The 14,498-nt window shown below is 55.9% G+C and overlaps 3 protein-coding genes across 4 annotated transcripts in view; all 3 read left to right on the plus strand.

The window, feature by feature from the left end:
- Positions 1-1,386: 1,386 nt before the first annotated feature.
- Positions 1,387-4,619, plus strand: HOXA7 (homeobox A7). Its single transcript, XM_032872800.1, has 2 exons — positions 1,387-2,104; positions 3,085-4,619. The coding sequence occupies exons 1-2, from the start codon at positions 1,726-1,728 to the stop codon at positions 3,411-3,413; spliced, it is 708 nt and encodes a 235-aa protein (XP_032728691.1). The 5' UTR covers positions 1,387-1,725; the 3' UTR covers positions 3,414-4,619.
- Positions 4,620-6,097: 1,478 nt separating this feature from the next.
- The window catches only part of HOXA3 (homeobox A3), a 44,699-nt gene continuing 36,298 nt past the window's right edge, over positions 6,098-14,498 (plus strand). The window contains exon 1 of one of the 2 annotated variants that reach the window (XM_032872722.1): positions 6,098-6,172. The gene's annotated coding sequence lies outside the window, so the exon portion shown is untranslated. Of the gene's footprint in view, positions 6,173-6,986; positions 8,142-14,498 lie in introns of those variants that run through there. The other variant, XM_032872712.1, reaches the window with a different exon arrangement.
- HOXA6 (homeobox A6) lies at positions 10,527-14,479 on the plus strand. The gene is made up of 2 exons (XM_032872813.1): positions 10,527-11,208; positions 12,700-14,479. The coding sequence occupies exons 1-2, from the start codon at positions 10,767-10,769 to the stop codon at positions 12,957-12,959; spliced, it is 702 nt and encodes a 233-aa protein (XP_032728704.1). The 5' UTR covers positions 10,527-10,766; the 3' UTR covers positions 12,960-14,479.

Raw genomic sequence — 14,498 nt, forward strand, 5'->3', positions numbered from 1 at the left:
GTCCACTAGGCAGGAACTGGGGCTCTGTTGCATCAGGGTCTGAACCCTCTTGCTGCCTTTTGTGCTCCTGGGACCCCCTGAGAGGGTGCAGTGAACAGGGGGCGGCCTGGACTTTCTGAAAGTGATGGGAAGTGCTTTGTACACAAGGAACCAAACTCTATAATTTAGAGGAGAATTTCCGGGGCAATTCCATTGTGAGGTCGGGTTTATGGTGTGCAATCGAGCTGAGCAGTAAAAGGCATACTGACCTGGCGGATGGGCTTCCAGCGAGGCCTGAGCAGTTTATGAGGCCTTTAGGGGAAGGGTTCGCCCCACCACACTCCAACAAGCGGTGGGCAGCATGGGCTCCGGCTGGTCCAACCCTGCGCAGGGGTTGGAGGCTTGGAAAGGTAAGCTCCAGGCGCTGGGGGCCTAAATGGGAAGGAGGGAAATTATTGTGTGTTCTGCTCTCTGTGAGCCAGTCTTAGAAATGTGAAGCCGCCAGAACTGGGTGGTCTTACTAGAGGGGGTCCCCCCTATTTGTTTTGGGGATCTCCAAAAAGAAATGGAGATTCATAGTGGGCTGAAGCCGCCAGGCACCTGGGGCTTCTCTCCTCTCAAACTGCCTCTACCATATGTAGTGCTTGCTCCCAAGCACTCAAGACCATGAGGAGCTGACAGAGGCCCATGGGTGGCCCCGGTAAAGGCTTCCAGAAAAGTCCCGGCACTAGGGGTACCTGGAAGGGTGTAGGGCCTGAGGTTCCTCCAGCCTTGGAGGAAAGAGACTTGGTTCCCCTTGAGCGAGGGGAAACCAGAGGTTGCCGGGAGGACAAAAGAGTGTCCAGCTATTTCTTAGGCTGCCAGAGGCCAGCCAGGTGCCCAGGAGCGAATGCACAGAGCCTGCCAGGACAGCGGTGTCCAGGAGGCAGGAGGGGAACCCCACGTTAATAAATCTGTTGGCAAATGAGGCTCATTAATAGATAAATATTTCACTGCTTCCTTTAAGGCGGATAAACAGTGTGCCTCCGATTAAGGAAAGGAAGCTGGGAGACGTTGACTTTATTCGAACCACATGGTTCCAGTTTGCGGTGGCATTCTCGCTGCAGCTGGAAGTGACGCTGCGCCGGCCCCATCTGGATCATAGTCCAACTGGGCCTATTGCCCAGTGGACGTGGCGGAGGGTGGGGAGTGCGGGGGGTACAAGCGGGCAAAGAACCGATTTGCCCGAAGCTGAGACTTGCCCATGGACTGCCGTGGGTCGGGCGGGTGCGCAGAGTGTAGAGACCCTCCCTAGGCTGGGTCAGTAGACAGGACAGGGGTCGGGAGGCCTGCAGGCTTGGTCCAGAGTTCGGTAATAGGCTAAAGGAGGCTGTGCCCGGCCGCCCCGCGCGGCCTCTGCAGGCCAGGCGTCCACGCTGCGGTGAGCTGAGCGCTCGCGCGGAGCCTCGGAGTCCTTTTCCCGCGGGACGCGCCAGGCCAGCCCCGCGCGGGCAGAATCGTTGGCCACATATTTGAGCCTCTTCCCCTTCCATTCTAGGCTGCCGCGGGCCCCGCGGAGCAAGACCACCTGTGAGGGCTGCTGAGATTGGCGGAGGCGGTCATGTGGGCGGTCACGTGCTGCGGCGAGCTCCGTCCAAAAGAAAATGGGGTTTGGTGTAAATCTGGGGGTGTAATGTTATCATATATCACGCTACCTCGTAAAACCGACACTGAAAGCTGCCGGACAACAAATCACAGGTCAAAATTATGAGTTCTTCGTATTATGTGAATGCGCTTTTTAGCAAATATACGGCGGGGGCTTCTCTGTTCCAAAATGCCGAGCCGACTTCTTGCTCCTTTGCGCCCAACTCGCAGAGAAGCGGCTACGGGGCGGGCGCCGGCGCCTTCGCTTCCACCGTACCGGGCTTGTACAATGTCAACAGCCCCCTCTATCAGAGCCCCTTCGCGTCCGGGTACGGCCTGGGTGCCGACGCCTACGGCAACCTGCCCTGCGCCTCCTACGACCAAAACATCCCCGGGCTCTGCGGTGACCTCGCCAAAGGCGCTTGCGACAAGGCGGACGAAGGCGCGCTGCACGGCCCGGCCGAAGCCAATTTCCGCATCTACCCCTGGATGCGGTCTTCAGGTAGGCGAGGCAGCTAGGCTGGCCGGGTGGGTGGGCGAGCGGGCGGACGGGCAGCGGGGAGCGCCCGGCTGGGGAGCGCCGAGCGCGGAGAGAGGCGACTGCGAGCCGACGGCCCCGTGACTCCTGGCGGCGCTGCCTTTCTGGTTTTAATTAGAGTCAAGGCGCCATAGCGTGGAGAGCCCGTAGCATTGTATGTAAATGAGGCTCATAAAACTTTTTATGACCCAATTAATGGGTTCGATCCTCGTAAATTTATTTAACTCCATTTGCCTTGGAATTTTAACATTTTGTTCGCTATTCTGTCTTTCTCCCTCTTTCTCTCTCCCTTTCTTCTCTCCCTCCCTCCTCCTTTTCCTTTCGGCCTGGCTTTTCTTTTTCAAAAGCAAGAAGAGCCAAACCCTTCATCAGGGCCCCTCTTACGCCCCTGTGCCAGGGGCCAGTTAAAGGAGGGGTGGGGAACGAGAGCGGGGACAGGGGGTCGGAGTGCCCAAGGAAGATCCCGCTATGGGGGCGCGGTCTTCTAGGGAGGAAAGGCGCCCCTGGAGTGCGGACCGCCCGAGGGTCACCCACTTGCCTAGCAAGGGGCGGGGGAAGCGACCCAGCTCGCCTTTGAATGGTAAAAGCGCAGCGTCTCCCACTTGCCCACACTCTATATTTACAATTTCCCTTTGTCAGGGGGAAGCAGGACATTGTGGAAGCCTAGCCGGCTGGAAAGGACGGTTGTAAAGTTGGGATTCTGCGCCTTTCCTCCTCACAGAGCTGCCTGCGCGTCTGGCACCGCAGTTGGGGTCTTCCGCTAACACTCCCGCTCCTCCCCCAGCTGCTTTCGGGAGGCGCGGGTGGAGGGGGGACGCGCGCCCGGGTCAGCGCTGGGAGAAAGGTGCGGTCTCTGGGACGGCGGCCTGGCTAATGCACTGTCCTGTCTGTGTCTCTCCTTTGGTTTATCTGTCCATTTGTCCATGTGTCCTGTCTGCTCCCAGGGCCCGACAGGAAGCGGGGCCGCCAGACCTATACGCGCTACCAGACGCTGGAGCTGGAGAAGGAGTTCCACTTCAACCGCTACCTGACGCGGCGCCGCCGCATCGAGATCGCCCACGCGCTCTGCCTCACCGAGCGCCAGATCAAGATCTGGTTCCAGAACCGCCGCATGAAATGGAAGAAAGAGCATAAGGATGAGGGTCCGGCCACCGCAGCCCCCGAGGGCGCCGTGCCCGCCGCTGCCGCCACCGTCGCCGCCGCTGCCGCCACCGACAAGGCCGACGATGAGGAGGAAGACGAAGAAGATGAAGACGAAGAGGAGGAGGAATAAGAGGCCAAGTCGGGGCCGTGGCTGCACCAGACAGTCGGGAAAAGCGTCTTTAGAGACTCATTGATTTTATTTACAAAAGTGGAAAAAATAAAAAGAAAACGTAAAAAAATAAACAAAAACAAAAAACAGTCCCCAACCTGCACCCCTCTGCCCCACGACCCACTCCAGCTCCCATCTTTTCTGGACCGAGCAGCCGCCTAGACTGGGTCCCCTTGGGGCTCTCTCTGCCCCCAAGGATCCCCAGCAGACACCCTCCCTAACCCCAGTCCGACCAGCTCTGCGCTGGAACGGCTAAAATACTACCTAGCACAGGCCTCGGCCAGAGGCACCCCAAACTACCTATGGGCCCATCCCCAGTAGGCCTCCACTCCCAGGAAGCCCAGACATGTCCCAACACTGGCAGACACCCAGCACCTCCCCCATACCGGAAAGGACCTGATTCTCTCAGTACTACCTACTCTCCCAAACTACCTATTTTGTGCTTACTGGCTCGCCTGCTACCTAGTCCCGGCCCCTTCCTCCGCCAGGCCCCTCCTGCTTCTGCCTGGCAGCCTTTGGGGTCCCTGAGGCTGCGTGGAGAAGGGCTGGGGTCCGGGGACCAGGGTATTGGCTTCTATTTAAATTGAAAGATAATATATTTATTCCAAAGCATTCTAAGTGCTGCAACCTAGAATCCCTCCTTCTCTGGCCTGGGCACCCCAAGTTCAGGCCCATTACCCCCACTTCTGGAGGGGAGCATTCCCAAGCTAGCTGCAGATCTCTGGGTTAGCTTCTGCTTAGTAGGACTACAGAGATGCTCCCAGCCTTCCTGCACCTTCCCTGGTCCCTGTGTCCTACTGTCCAGCCATGTTGAATATGTACACCCTGACTTTTCCTACAATAGCAAATATTGTATATTTGAACAAGATTTTTTTTTTGTCATTTATATAGTCTTGGAGCTCCTTTGTAAGGCAATGTCTTGACTTGGGAAGGATGTGTTAATGGGGTGACTTTGTAGCATGGTGTGTTGTCTTGAGCTAACTTTATAGCTGGTGGGGAGGGCTGATGCCCCTCCCAATGCCCTTCATCTCTTGTGTTGTCCTGCGTCCCCCTTGTCCCTGTAGGCTCTAGCTTGGGGTTCCAGGAATGGGCAGGCACACTTCCTGTCTTGCCCAGCTAACCGTGTTTTATGTAACAGAAAAATAAAGATGCTTGGTGACAAAAAAATGTGGACTGCTTTATACAGGGTGCGGATGGGTGGGTGGGGAAGCTGGGAAAGAGAGGTAAGCCTGGCTGGGGTTAGCCTAGCCAGGGTTTGCTATGTCTGGAAGCCCACAGGGGTTTGGGGGAAGCAAAACTGGAAGGACAAATAGGGCCCAAGTGTTGAGTGTCCATATATTGGTGTAAATGTGTGTCAAGTCCCTTTTTGTTTGGATTCTAAAGTGTGGATTTGTATGGTATGTGTGTACCTCTTTTTTAATATGTGTATTTTATGTATGTGTGTATTACTGCACAAGTCAGTGATTTTATGTAATTCTGTGTCCAAAATTGAGTGCATGTGTTTCTGGTGTAAATAGATACACTCATTTGTGCCCATAATTGGGTGTGTGCATTTCTGTGTGTCCATGATTGCATATGTGCATTTCTCAGGACATTTTCATCTTGGTTTTGTGTGTGTGTGTGTGTGTGTGTGTGTGTGTGCAAAACATCTTCCAGATCTCTTGAAAACGGAATCTTCAATGGATACATTATATTCCATGAATCTCGCTTAAAAAAACAAAACAAAACAAAACCCCCCAAAACAAAACACCTCCACAAATTCCATGAGCGAATCCAAAATCCACCCTTCCCTCTAAGGCTGTGGGGTGGGCTTGGAAAGGGGTATTACCCTTGCCAGTGATCCCGAATTTTCCATGAGTCCTGAAAACGGCCCCATGCTAGGAGGGGGGATTCAGGGCCTCTGACGCAGCCCCCCTCCCACCCGCATTCAGGCAAAGCGAGGGCCTCCGTGCGCAGCACTGCAGCTGAGGGGTATGGGAAGGGCAGGGGTCCGCACACGCGGGCTGCCGAGCCTTGGCGGGGGGTGTCCGGGTGCGGGGAAGGTGGAGGGTCTGGGTAGGGGCGAGGGACGATAGCGACAGCGCAGAGTAGTCTGAGCTCTGCAGGCGAAGACCTGGACTCCCCTCTCCTGCCTAGGTTGGGTCCGCTTCTTATTGCTCTTTTAATAAAACCTGGCCCAACTGGGTTTGTAAAACCTTGCGGCCCCAAGTCCGGGCGGCCTCGGTGGTAAGATGGCGCCGGTGTAAGAGCTGCCTCCTCTTAGTGATGGGGAAAGGGTCATAAATCCGTTGTTGTTTATGAAAATTTACAACTTTGCAATACAACTTTATGAGTTGTTCGGCCCTTCCATTGGCCGCTGTCGGTCATGTGGATGGGAACCGTGAACATGAACTTTTTTATAATTTCCCTTGCGAGAATAGAGCCGCATTCTTTTGCTCCGCTCCGTCCTGCCTGCTTCGGAGCTCTGCCTTCCAGCCGGGCTTGGCTGCGCTTTGTCCGGCGATGGCGAGCGAGACGAGGCCCTGGCCCGGCCCGGCCCGGCCGCTCCCGCTGGAGGTGGGGCGCGTCCAGTTCCCCGCGCCGCCGCGGCCGCTTTGCAACTCGCAACCTGGCTAATTTCCTGCGTCCTCTGGCACCAGGAAGGAGGACGATTCGTCTCCCCGGCTGCCCAAGCGACAGCTGTCAGAGGGGTAGGAGCTTCTGGGAGCCGCCATCTGAAGGTGAGACATGTGGGGAGACAGGAGCAAAGGTGGTGAGATGGCAGCCGGCGCCGGCGGCGGTGGATGAGGGCACCCAGGGCGGCTTTGAAGACCCTCGCCCACACTCACCGTTCACACTTGCCCCCTCCATCACGCGCGCATGCATACACACACGCGCGCGCGCGCGCACACACACACACACACACACACACACACTCCCTTTCTCCTCTCCCTGGTTCACCATGGCAGTAAATGCCAGCCTTCCTTCCGTGGCACAGCGTCCTGGCATGGGGCGGGAGCACTGTGGTCTCCCTCTCCTCTTCCCCAGCGACCTTGCCTAGCCCCCAAAAGAAGTGGCCCTGCACTCGGCGTTCCCTACCAGCTTCTCTGGATTGGATTTTTTTTTTTTTTTTAAATTCATGACCCAGTTGGCTCGACTGAATTCCCCAACAACTGGAGACAGCTCCCGATCTGGGGAGGTGGGAAGAGGTGAGGGCAAAGTGAATTAATTAATTGACATGCGTTTTACTGGTATCAACACAACACCTTCTGTTCCAAGGGAATCGGTTTCTGGAGAGAAAGAATGAGGAAAAAAAAGCAAACAAAAACTTACTAATTCAGCCAGGTTCCTCTGCTGATTATCTGCTTGCCTTCACGAGGTATTCCGATGACAGGGGTGTCTGAAGCGCGGGGATAGGGACTAGGTGCGTGGGTGGAACTCTGTGTTGGAGGAGAGGATGGGGTTAATTGGCTGGGTGTTGCTTGGCGGGAAGTTTCGGTGCAGAGAACGTAGTGGTGTTGTTGAGTGTGGCAGGGGCCGCAGCTAAGGTTGAAGGAAGGACGCAAACCTAGTCTGGGCGATAGGGGGACCCCCCACCCACCTCGGCGCAGCCGGCTGGCGACCGCAAGCCCCACTTTCCGTGAGCGGGAAGAGGGACAGTGGAGCCGCCAGGGAGGAGGCACGGAGGGTGCCGTGGGCGTTGGCCTTCTCTGGCGCGGTGGCACAGATCGCAGGTTGGCCTGGGTGCCCCTCGGCCAGATTTGCCCCAGGAGCTTTCCGGGACTGCGACCAGAAACCATCCAGAGGCTCTGGGCTCGAGTTCTTTTTGTTTGTTTTGTGGCTTCGGTTGTTGTTTTCTCACCTTAAGAGAGTACCTTGGTATGCATTAGAAAATTCAGAAGGGGCTGTGGACGTTTGGGACGGCCCCGCGCGCTGTGGGTGCGCTCGGGGCGGATAAAGCGGCGCATTTGCGTCGCAGGGCCGCGGGCTGCCTGACTGCAGCTGCCGCGGGCAGATTATTTATTGCGCCCGCGCCGGGCGCTCGCTGCTGCCACGCTGTGGCCGTCGCCGGGACCGACGCCAGCCGCAGCCCCGCGTCGTGCAGCCTGGCGCGACTGCTGCGCGGGCCCCTCGGAGATTCCCAAGCAGGCGGAGGAGAGGGGGGGCAAGGGAGGACCCGAGGGGCGGCCTCCCAGGGCCTGTCGGGAACCTCCCCCGCCTTGGCCACCTCTGACAAGAGCTGGACGCCCGACTAGACTCGGGTCCTCCCCCACCCCCAGCGCCGTGGAGACTGGTTGCACAGGCGGCCTGGCACGTCATGGCTGCTTCTGTCCAAACTGCGCGTCCCAAAGCGCCCCCCGGGGCGCACGCTGGTGCGGGGAAGGCGCCCGCTTCGGGATTTTTGAAATCGGAGAGACCACTCCTGGTCCTGAGGCCTGCAGGCCTGGCTGGCCCTGAGGAGGACTGACTCTGGCAAGAAAGGCGGGCTTTGGCGTCAGGCAAGGGCCTGTGACAGGCAGAGGCCGCACCTGTGCGCTATGGGCTCTGTCCTGGGCTACAGATCCAGGTGGCCCGGGTGGCCCTCAAGGTCCCCCCCACACACGGGCAGGCCGCCCCCCAGGCTGGCGGAGGTCGAGTGGGCAGCCCAGGGAAAGGGCAGACTGTGGGGCCCTGCACGCCATCCAGTCCCCTTTGAAGAGCAGCTGAAAGGTAAGTGGACTTTCTCTGTGGCTTTGACCTAGAAGAGAGAGTCCTAGTAGCCATTCTCACTATCCCAGGAGAGGCTCCCTCCAGCGTCTGGGGCTCCTATTCTTGCCTGAGTGTGTCTATGTCTCTCGCTCGCTCTGTTTCTCTCTCTCTCTCTCTCTCTCTCTATATATATATATAAGCACCTAATGCTGGTTGGAAAAATAAATTGGGTCATCGCCAACATAAGATGTACCAGCCTTGGCTAACACGTAGAGATTTCTATTTATTTTTTTCTATCTCAGTGCCTGTAGAAGCTAGAAATATAATGTTTTTTGGCTCTTAGCTGAGAAATCAAATTCTGTCATTGTCTGGGGTAATTATTAGATCAAAAATCCAAGTCAAACCATAACAAATAATAACCGTGGTATATGGAATAAACTGCCATCAGTCCCAATACTGTGTGAGACCTGGAGGTATGACACAGAAATTATAAATGTAAGCATTTATCAACATCTCCAAACAGTTATTTTTGTCTAGAACAACAATCATTTGTTTGAAATCACTGTCATCTAATGGTCTTGTTTAAGAAACAATAACTCAAACATGATTTTCTTTGAACATAGCTTTTAAAAAATAGTTCCCTTTAGAATTTTAAACTTGAGTTTTTTATTTTCAGCTATCCTGTCCATTCTCTGAGGAAATTCCAGGAAAATGTTACATTCTATCCTTTCCTGCCAGGCCCTTCTTTATATATATATGCAAAGGGGAAACTTCCCTAGCTTGGATTGGTTGGGGCACAGGCAGAAGGCTTCTGGGTCCAGCCCCCATCGGGTGGGCAGAAGCCATTTTCAGGGGTGCTCGCTAGGTTCTGTGGAAGCCACCAGTAACCCAGTCCTTTCCCAGTTTTCTCCCTTTGAGGAAAGTGAGGGCAGGGGAAAAAATCAAAAAGCAGGGAAGAGATTAAGGAAGTCGTTGGCAGATTCCTAGGAGGGCATTGCTACCCCCCAAGTCCTGAACCCCATGAGCCTGCATTCACCAGAGTTTTACAGATCTTACAAACATCCTCTGGAAATTCAACCAAATTGTATAAATAGTCTTTCTTCAGCCTCCACAGAATTGAGGATTTTAAAGCTAATTCAAGGGTTTTACCAGCCCAACAAATACAGTTGTAAAAATGCCATTGGAAAGATACCACATTTTACAAAATGAGATTGATCAATGTGCTGTAAAAGTCAACTATCTCGAAGGCACACCTATCAAGCAAGGGAAAGCAACCCAGGACAAGCTTTTCACGTCCTGTCTGGGGAAGGCCAGGCCTGGGACCACGGTAAAAAGCAATGCAGGCGGTTCCTGGAGCCGTTGAAACAGCTATTCCTGGTATTAGAGCAACTGCAGGCGGCAGGCCCCCAACAGTCCCAGGAAAGGCATGGTAAAGGGTACACTCCAGCAAAGTGCGGGCTGTGGGGAGGCCCTCGGAACCAAGCACGTCAGTGATCTCACAGCCTTGGGACATCCCAGGTGCCCTCTATGCCTGGCTGGGCAGGGACCTTGGGTCGCTGTGCCTCTGAAATGAGGACAGAGATTCCACATCTGCATCTGTCTCAGCTCTGAGCAGTCCAGGTGTCAGGAGGGAGAGTCCCAAGTGCTGGGAGAGGGGAGCAGGTCCCATGGCTGGCTTCGGAGCTCAGTCTCAAGGTCACTCCTCTGTAGGTCCCTTTCTTGTTGAAACCAGTGGTTTCTGGCCTCTCAGTTCCTGGGTTCAAAGATGGGACCCGGAGGCACAGCTTGTGGGGTGCTTTGAGGCCACGCAATCGCTGGCCATTGGAGGGGAGCCCGTCGGAACTCAAAGGAGACGTGTTGTCTGTGGGAGGATGGGGCCAGTGGGGAAAGACGTTTGGCCCATCCTGGTCAGCTCGAGGTGAGCCTTCCGCACCGGCGGCAGCAAGGCCCAGGCCCTTGGTGGGTGTGGGGAAGGAGAGCAAGAAGGGATGCACCGATTCCTAAGGTGCAGGAGTGAGGAGCAGGGCTTGATGGCCTGGTTTCTCAGACCCCCTTCTCCAACTCCGGATCCCGCACCCACCGGTAGGGGGGTGCAGAGCGAAGGGCAAACTCAGGGCCCTGGCGCGAGGGCAGGGCGACGGGGACCAAAGCCTTCGTTGTCACCGCCCCTCCCGGCGCGGGGCTGTCAGGTTTCCTGTTTGGAAAGAGAAACCGGCAAAATCGGACCAGGCAAGAAGGGGAGGAGGAAGGAGCGCGCCTGGCGGGGGCCTTTCGGCGGCCCGGACTCCCGTGCCCCTACCCCGGCCTGATTCGCACGCCCCTATCCGGGCTGTGCCCGCCGCTGGCCTTCGGGAGGAGAGCCGGGCCGGCTGGCTGTGCGCGCCCATTAATCTGCCGGGCGGGCGGCGGGCGGCGGGCGGGCGGGCTGGGGGCTGTTTGTAACTTTGCTGCCTCGGTCGCCGCGGTCCCCGGGGAGCGGGCTCCTGCGCTCGCTCCCATTGGCCGCCGCCGCGTCAGCTGGTGCGATTTGCTTCTGTCGCTTTTGGCGTTCGGCCATCCAGAAACAAACCAGTTCGATGACTACTAATAGTTATAGCCAGATGTACTAATACACAACAAATCACAGTCCTGCAGAGGGGCGCGCAAATGAGTTCCTATTTTGTGAATCCCACTTTCCCCGGGAGCCTGCCCAGCGGCCAGGACTCCTTTTTGGGCCAGCTGCCCCTCTACCCGGCCGGCTATGACGCGCTGAGGCCCTTCCCGGCCTCGTACGGGGCGTCGAGCCTCCCGGACAAGACGTACACCTCACCTTGTTTCTACCAACAGTCCAACTCGGTCCTGGCCTGCAACCGGGCGTCCTACGAGTACGGGGCCTCGTGCTTCTATTCTGATAAGGACCTCAGTGGCGCCTCGCCCTCGGGCAGTGGCAAGCAGAGGGGCCCCGGGGACTACCTGCACTTTTCTCCCGAGCAGCAGTACAAACCCGACAGCAGCAACGTGCCGGGCAAAGCCCTCCATGACGAAGGCACCGACCGGAAGTACACGAGTCCTGTTTACCCCTGGATGCAGCGGATGAACTCCTGCGCGGGTAAGGCATTTCCCTGCAGCCCCCCCCAAGAGCGTGGAGGCAGAGGGGGAAAGGGGCAGGGAAAGGAGGAAGGAAGGAGGAGACAGGGAAAGGAGGAAGGAAGGAGGAGACAGGGAAAGCAGAAAGAGGAAATAGAAGGAAAGGAGGAAAGGGTGAACTAAGTTTCCTGGCTTTTTAAAAAAGAGATTAAAACAACAACAACAACAACAACAACAACAACAAAAAACCCAACCCATTTCCAGGGAGGCAGTCAAGCTGTGGCAGAGTGAAGGCACTGCACTAGTAGCCATGTAAGGTGACACCTTAGGGGATGGAGAGGGGTCACTGCCATTCTAGGTGAGACTCTGTGACAGGGGCAACCTGAACAGAGAGCTAGGCTGGATGGGATGGAGTGCCTGTCCACACTTCCCCCTGGTAACACCCTGCTCAGATCCCCAAGCAGAGATGGCCTTCTGCACCCAGCACTAATAACTCCCCTTCACCCCCCAACCCTTCTCCTTTCTGACTTTCAGAAACCCATATAGATAGAGGCTCTCACTTGGCTTCTTCTAGTGTCTCCCTAAAGCCTTGGAGGGCCACATCCCCAGCCTCAGGATTTTTTCTTTCTCCTCCCTCCCCTCCTCCCCCTTCCACTCAACTGCTCACTCTTTGCCAACTTCTGCCTCCTTTTGAGGGCCTGCCTGAGTCTCATACACCCAGCTTGGGGGGAGCCCCCCACCCATGGGCTCCTTTGGCTTCAGAACAGATAGCCCATCACAGTCCTACATTTCCAGAAACCCCAGATGGCCCATAGCTCCATCCTTTTGCCTCTGTTTTCCAAAAATTCGACAGAGAATCCTTGGAGCAGGGCAGAACCTAATGCAGAATTTTAAACTGATAGTGTTTTGCTTTAAGATCCACTTGTTTTTTATTGGTGTTGTTGTTTTTCCAAGGGAGCTCTGCATTTCTCAGAAGGGCCATACAATTTGGGGGGAGTTTGCAAAGATTTGAGAGGGCTGACCATTTTTCATCTTAAAAAAAAAACAAAAAAACAAAAATACAAAACAAAAAACCCCCAAGTTGAGTCCTGACACATCTGGCCACAGTAACACTTTCACAGGGATCAGTGTGTGAATTCCGAGTGTCCATCCTATTCACAGGGTTCCACACCCATCACTTCCAGACACAAACCCTACACTCCCACAAAAACACGACTCAGGTACCCTGAATTAAGAATGCTCATTCTGTTCTTCTGCTTGTAATGATTTTCTTACAGAGCAGATTTTCCCCAAAACAATAACTTCTCACTCCAGACTGTTTTAGGTGGAAAACATCTCGCTTGGAATGAAATAATCTTCTCCCATCCTACCGGCTTTTGGCCTTAGACATAGCGAAAAGAGGCTGGAGGGGAGGCGGGTGGTTTCCAGTTTAGAGACCGGGGGCGCGGGGCGCGGGTCTGCTTGGTTCGGCTGGGATCCTGGCTTACCGGCGCCTGGCCTTTTCTGCCCGCAGGTGCTGTGTATGGGAGTCACGGGCGCCGAGGCCGCCAGACCTATACGCGCTACCAGACGCTGGAGCTGGAGAAGGAGTTCCACTTCAACCGCTACCTGACGCGGCGCCGCCGCATCGAGATCGCCAACGCGCTCTGCCTCACCGAGCGCCAGATCAAGATCTGGTTCCAGAACCGCCGCATGAAGTGGAAAAAGGAAAATAAACTCATCAATTCCACACAGCCCAGCGGGGAGGACGCTGAGGCAAAGGCGGGCGAGTAAACGCCTGGGCAGGGACCAGGCCAGCGCCGCAACCTCCCTCGGCTTTGCCCCTTTGCCTTCGCCTGCTCCCCAACTTTTCTCCCCCGCCTGCTCCCATCCGGGGGGCTTCTGCAGCTTCAGGGAAGAGGGAGCTTTGCAAACGCCTGAGCATTTATTTCTTACAAAAAAAAAAAAAAAAATCTACGCACAGCCAATCCCAGCGGTGGAGCGGGGCGCACTGCACATACAGCCCCGCTCTCCAAGGCTGCCCTAGTCGGCTCCGGGTCCCATGGCGCACCCCGAATTCGTCCCCGGCTCTTGTGCCAGCGCCTTTGCGTGCCCCTGAGCTCGCGACGAGGGGTTGCTGGAGAGGAAAGAACCTGGGCCGAGCCTCTTTTGGTGTCTGGGCGTTTCCGCCTCGGTCCCTCGCCACCGAGTCGCGGAGGTCACCACCGAATCGACTCAGCCCACTGGGAAGAGGGCGCCTAAAGGCTGGGGCCCCAGCACTGCGGTGGCATCCCAGGCCGCTCCTAGACAGGAAGAAGCGTGAGGAACAAAGGGGACCCTGAGACAGCCTAGTCTCTCGGCACCGCGCGCAACCGTCCGTGGAAGAGAAGCAGCCTCAGTCGAGCCGGCCTAACCTGGGCGCGAGCGGAACTTTACAGCCCCCGGAGAGACTGGGCTCCCGAAGGCTCCAGCTCCGGAGCCAGCTCCGGATCCCCGCCTCCGATAGTGCCTGCGCTTCTATCGCAATGGCTTTCAGGACCTAAGGAGGCGGCTCAGGACCCTGGGAACAGCAAGAGTCCTGGTTTCCAAATGTGCCAAGGGTGCCTGCGACGCTCAGCCTCCAGCGGGAAGTACTCCCCAGGCTTTTCGGCTGTGTTTGTGATTTACTTTCGTCTTTCAGGACCCAGGAAAATATCTACGAAGATACTAGGCACTGCCACGAAATGTTTCCATTAGCATCCTCATCTTACTCCTGGAGGTGTAAGCCAGACCCTAATAATTCGGCCCAAGGATCCCCAGCCTCCCAGCAGCTCCTGTGGCTGCGGGGAGTCCGGGCCCACTCGGCGGGTTCAGCGAGAACCCTCCGACTTGGGGCCCGGCTGCCTGGAGGAAAGGGACCTGGTGGGGAAGATTCTCCAGATTGGATACTTAAAGCAAATCAAATAGCGAACTAATGACACGAAAACCGTATTTACACGAAAGAAAAATCGACTCCGGTTATAAAAGTGTATGGAATTTGACCTCGCCTCGGAGAAACACTACACAAAAGCTATCTTTAATAGACGCCTGTCATTTAAGAGCGGCAGGGACGCTGTCCCTCATGCACTCACAGAAAAACAGAGCCGTAATTGTAGCTGCTGCTGCGGGCAGGATTTATTTCTCCAATTGGCTAAATGGCCTCCCCCCTTCCCCGAAGGTGATATCTGTATTTTCAAATTTCAGAGCTGCCGGCACGACGGGCAGAACCGACCCCAACCTCGACACAAAAATAAGAGGGGCTGCACAGCGGGGAAATAAAGTTGTTGTAAATAAAATACAAGTCACCATCTCCCC

This window comes from Lontra canadensis, unplaced genomic scaffold, assembly GCF_010015895.1.
Source record: "Lontra canadensis isolate GAN:19392208 unplaced genomic scaffold, GSC_riverotter_1.0 scaffold2, whole genome shotgun sequence".
NCBI classification, from domain to species: Eukaryota; Metazoa; Chordata; class Mammalia; order Carnivora; family Mustelidae; genus Lontra; species Lontra canadensis.

Bases quoted from the DNA above. Each gene is read 5' to 3' on its own strand.
- HOXA7 (XM_032872800.1), top strand. From the start codon at position 1,726: ATGAGTTCTTCGTATTATGTGAATGCGCTTTTTAGCAAATATACGGCG. The intron at 2,105-3,084 runs GTAGGCGAGGCA...GTCTGCTCCCAG, and splicing joins CCCCTGGATGCGGTCTTCAG to GGCCCGACAGGAAGCGGGGC.
- HOXA6 (XM_032872813.1), top strand. From the start codon at position 10,767: ATGAGTTCCTATTTTGTGAATCCCACTTTCCCCGGGAGCCTGCCCAGC. The intron at 11,209-12,699 runs GTAAGGCATTTC...TTCTGCCCGCAG, and splicing joins GCGGATGAACTCCTGCGCGG to GTGCTGTGTATGGGAGTCAC.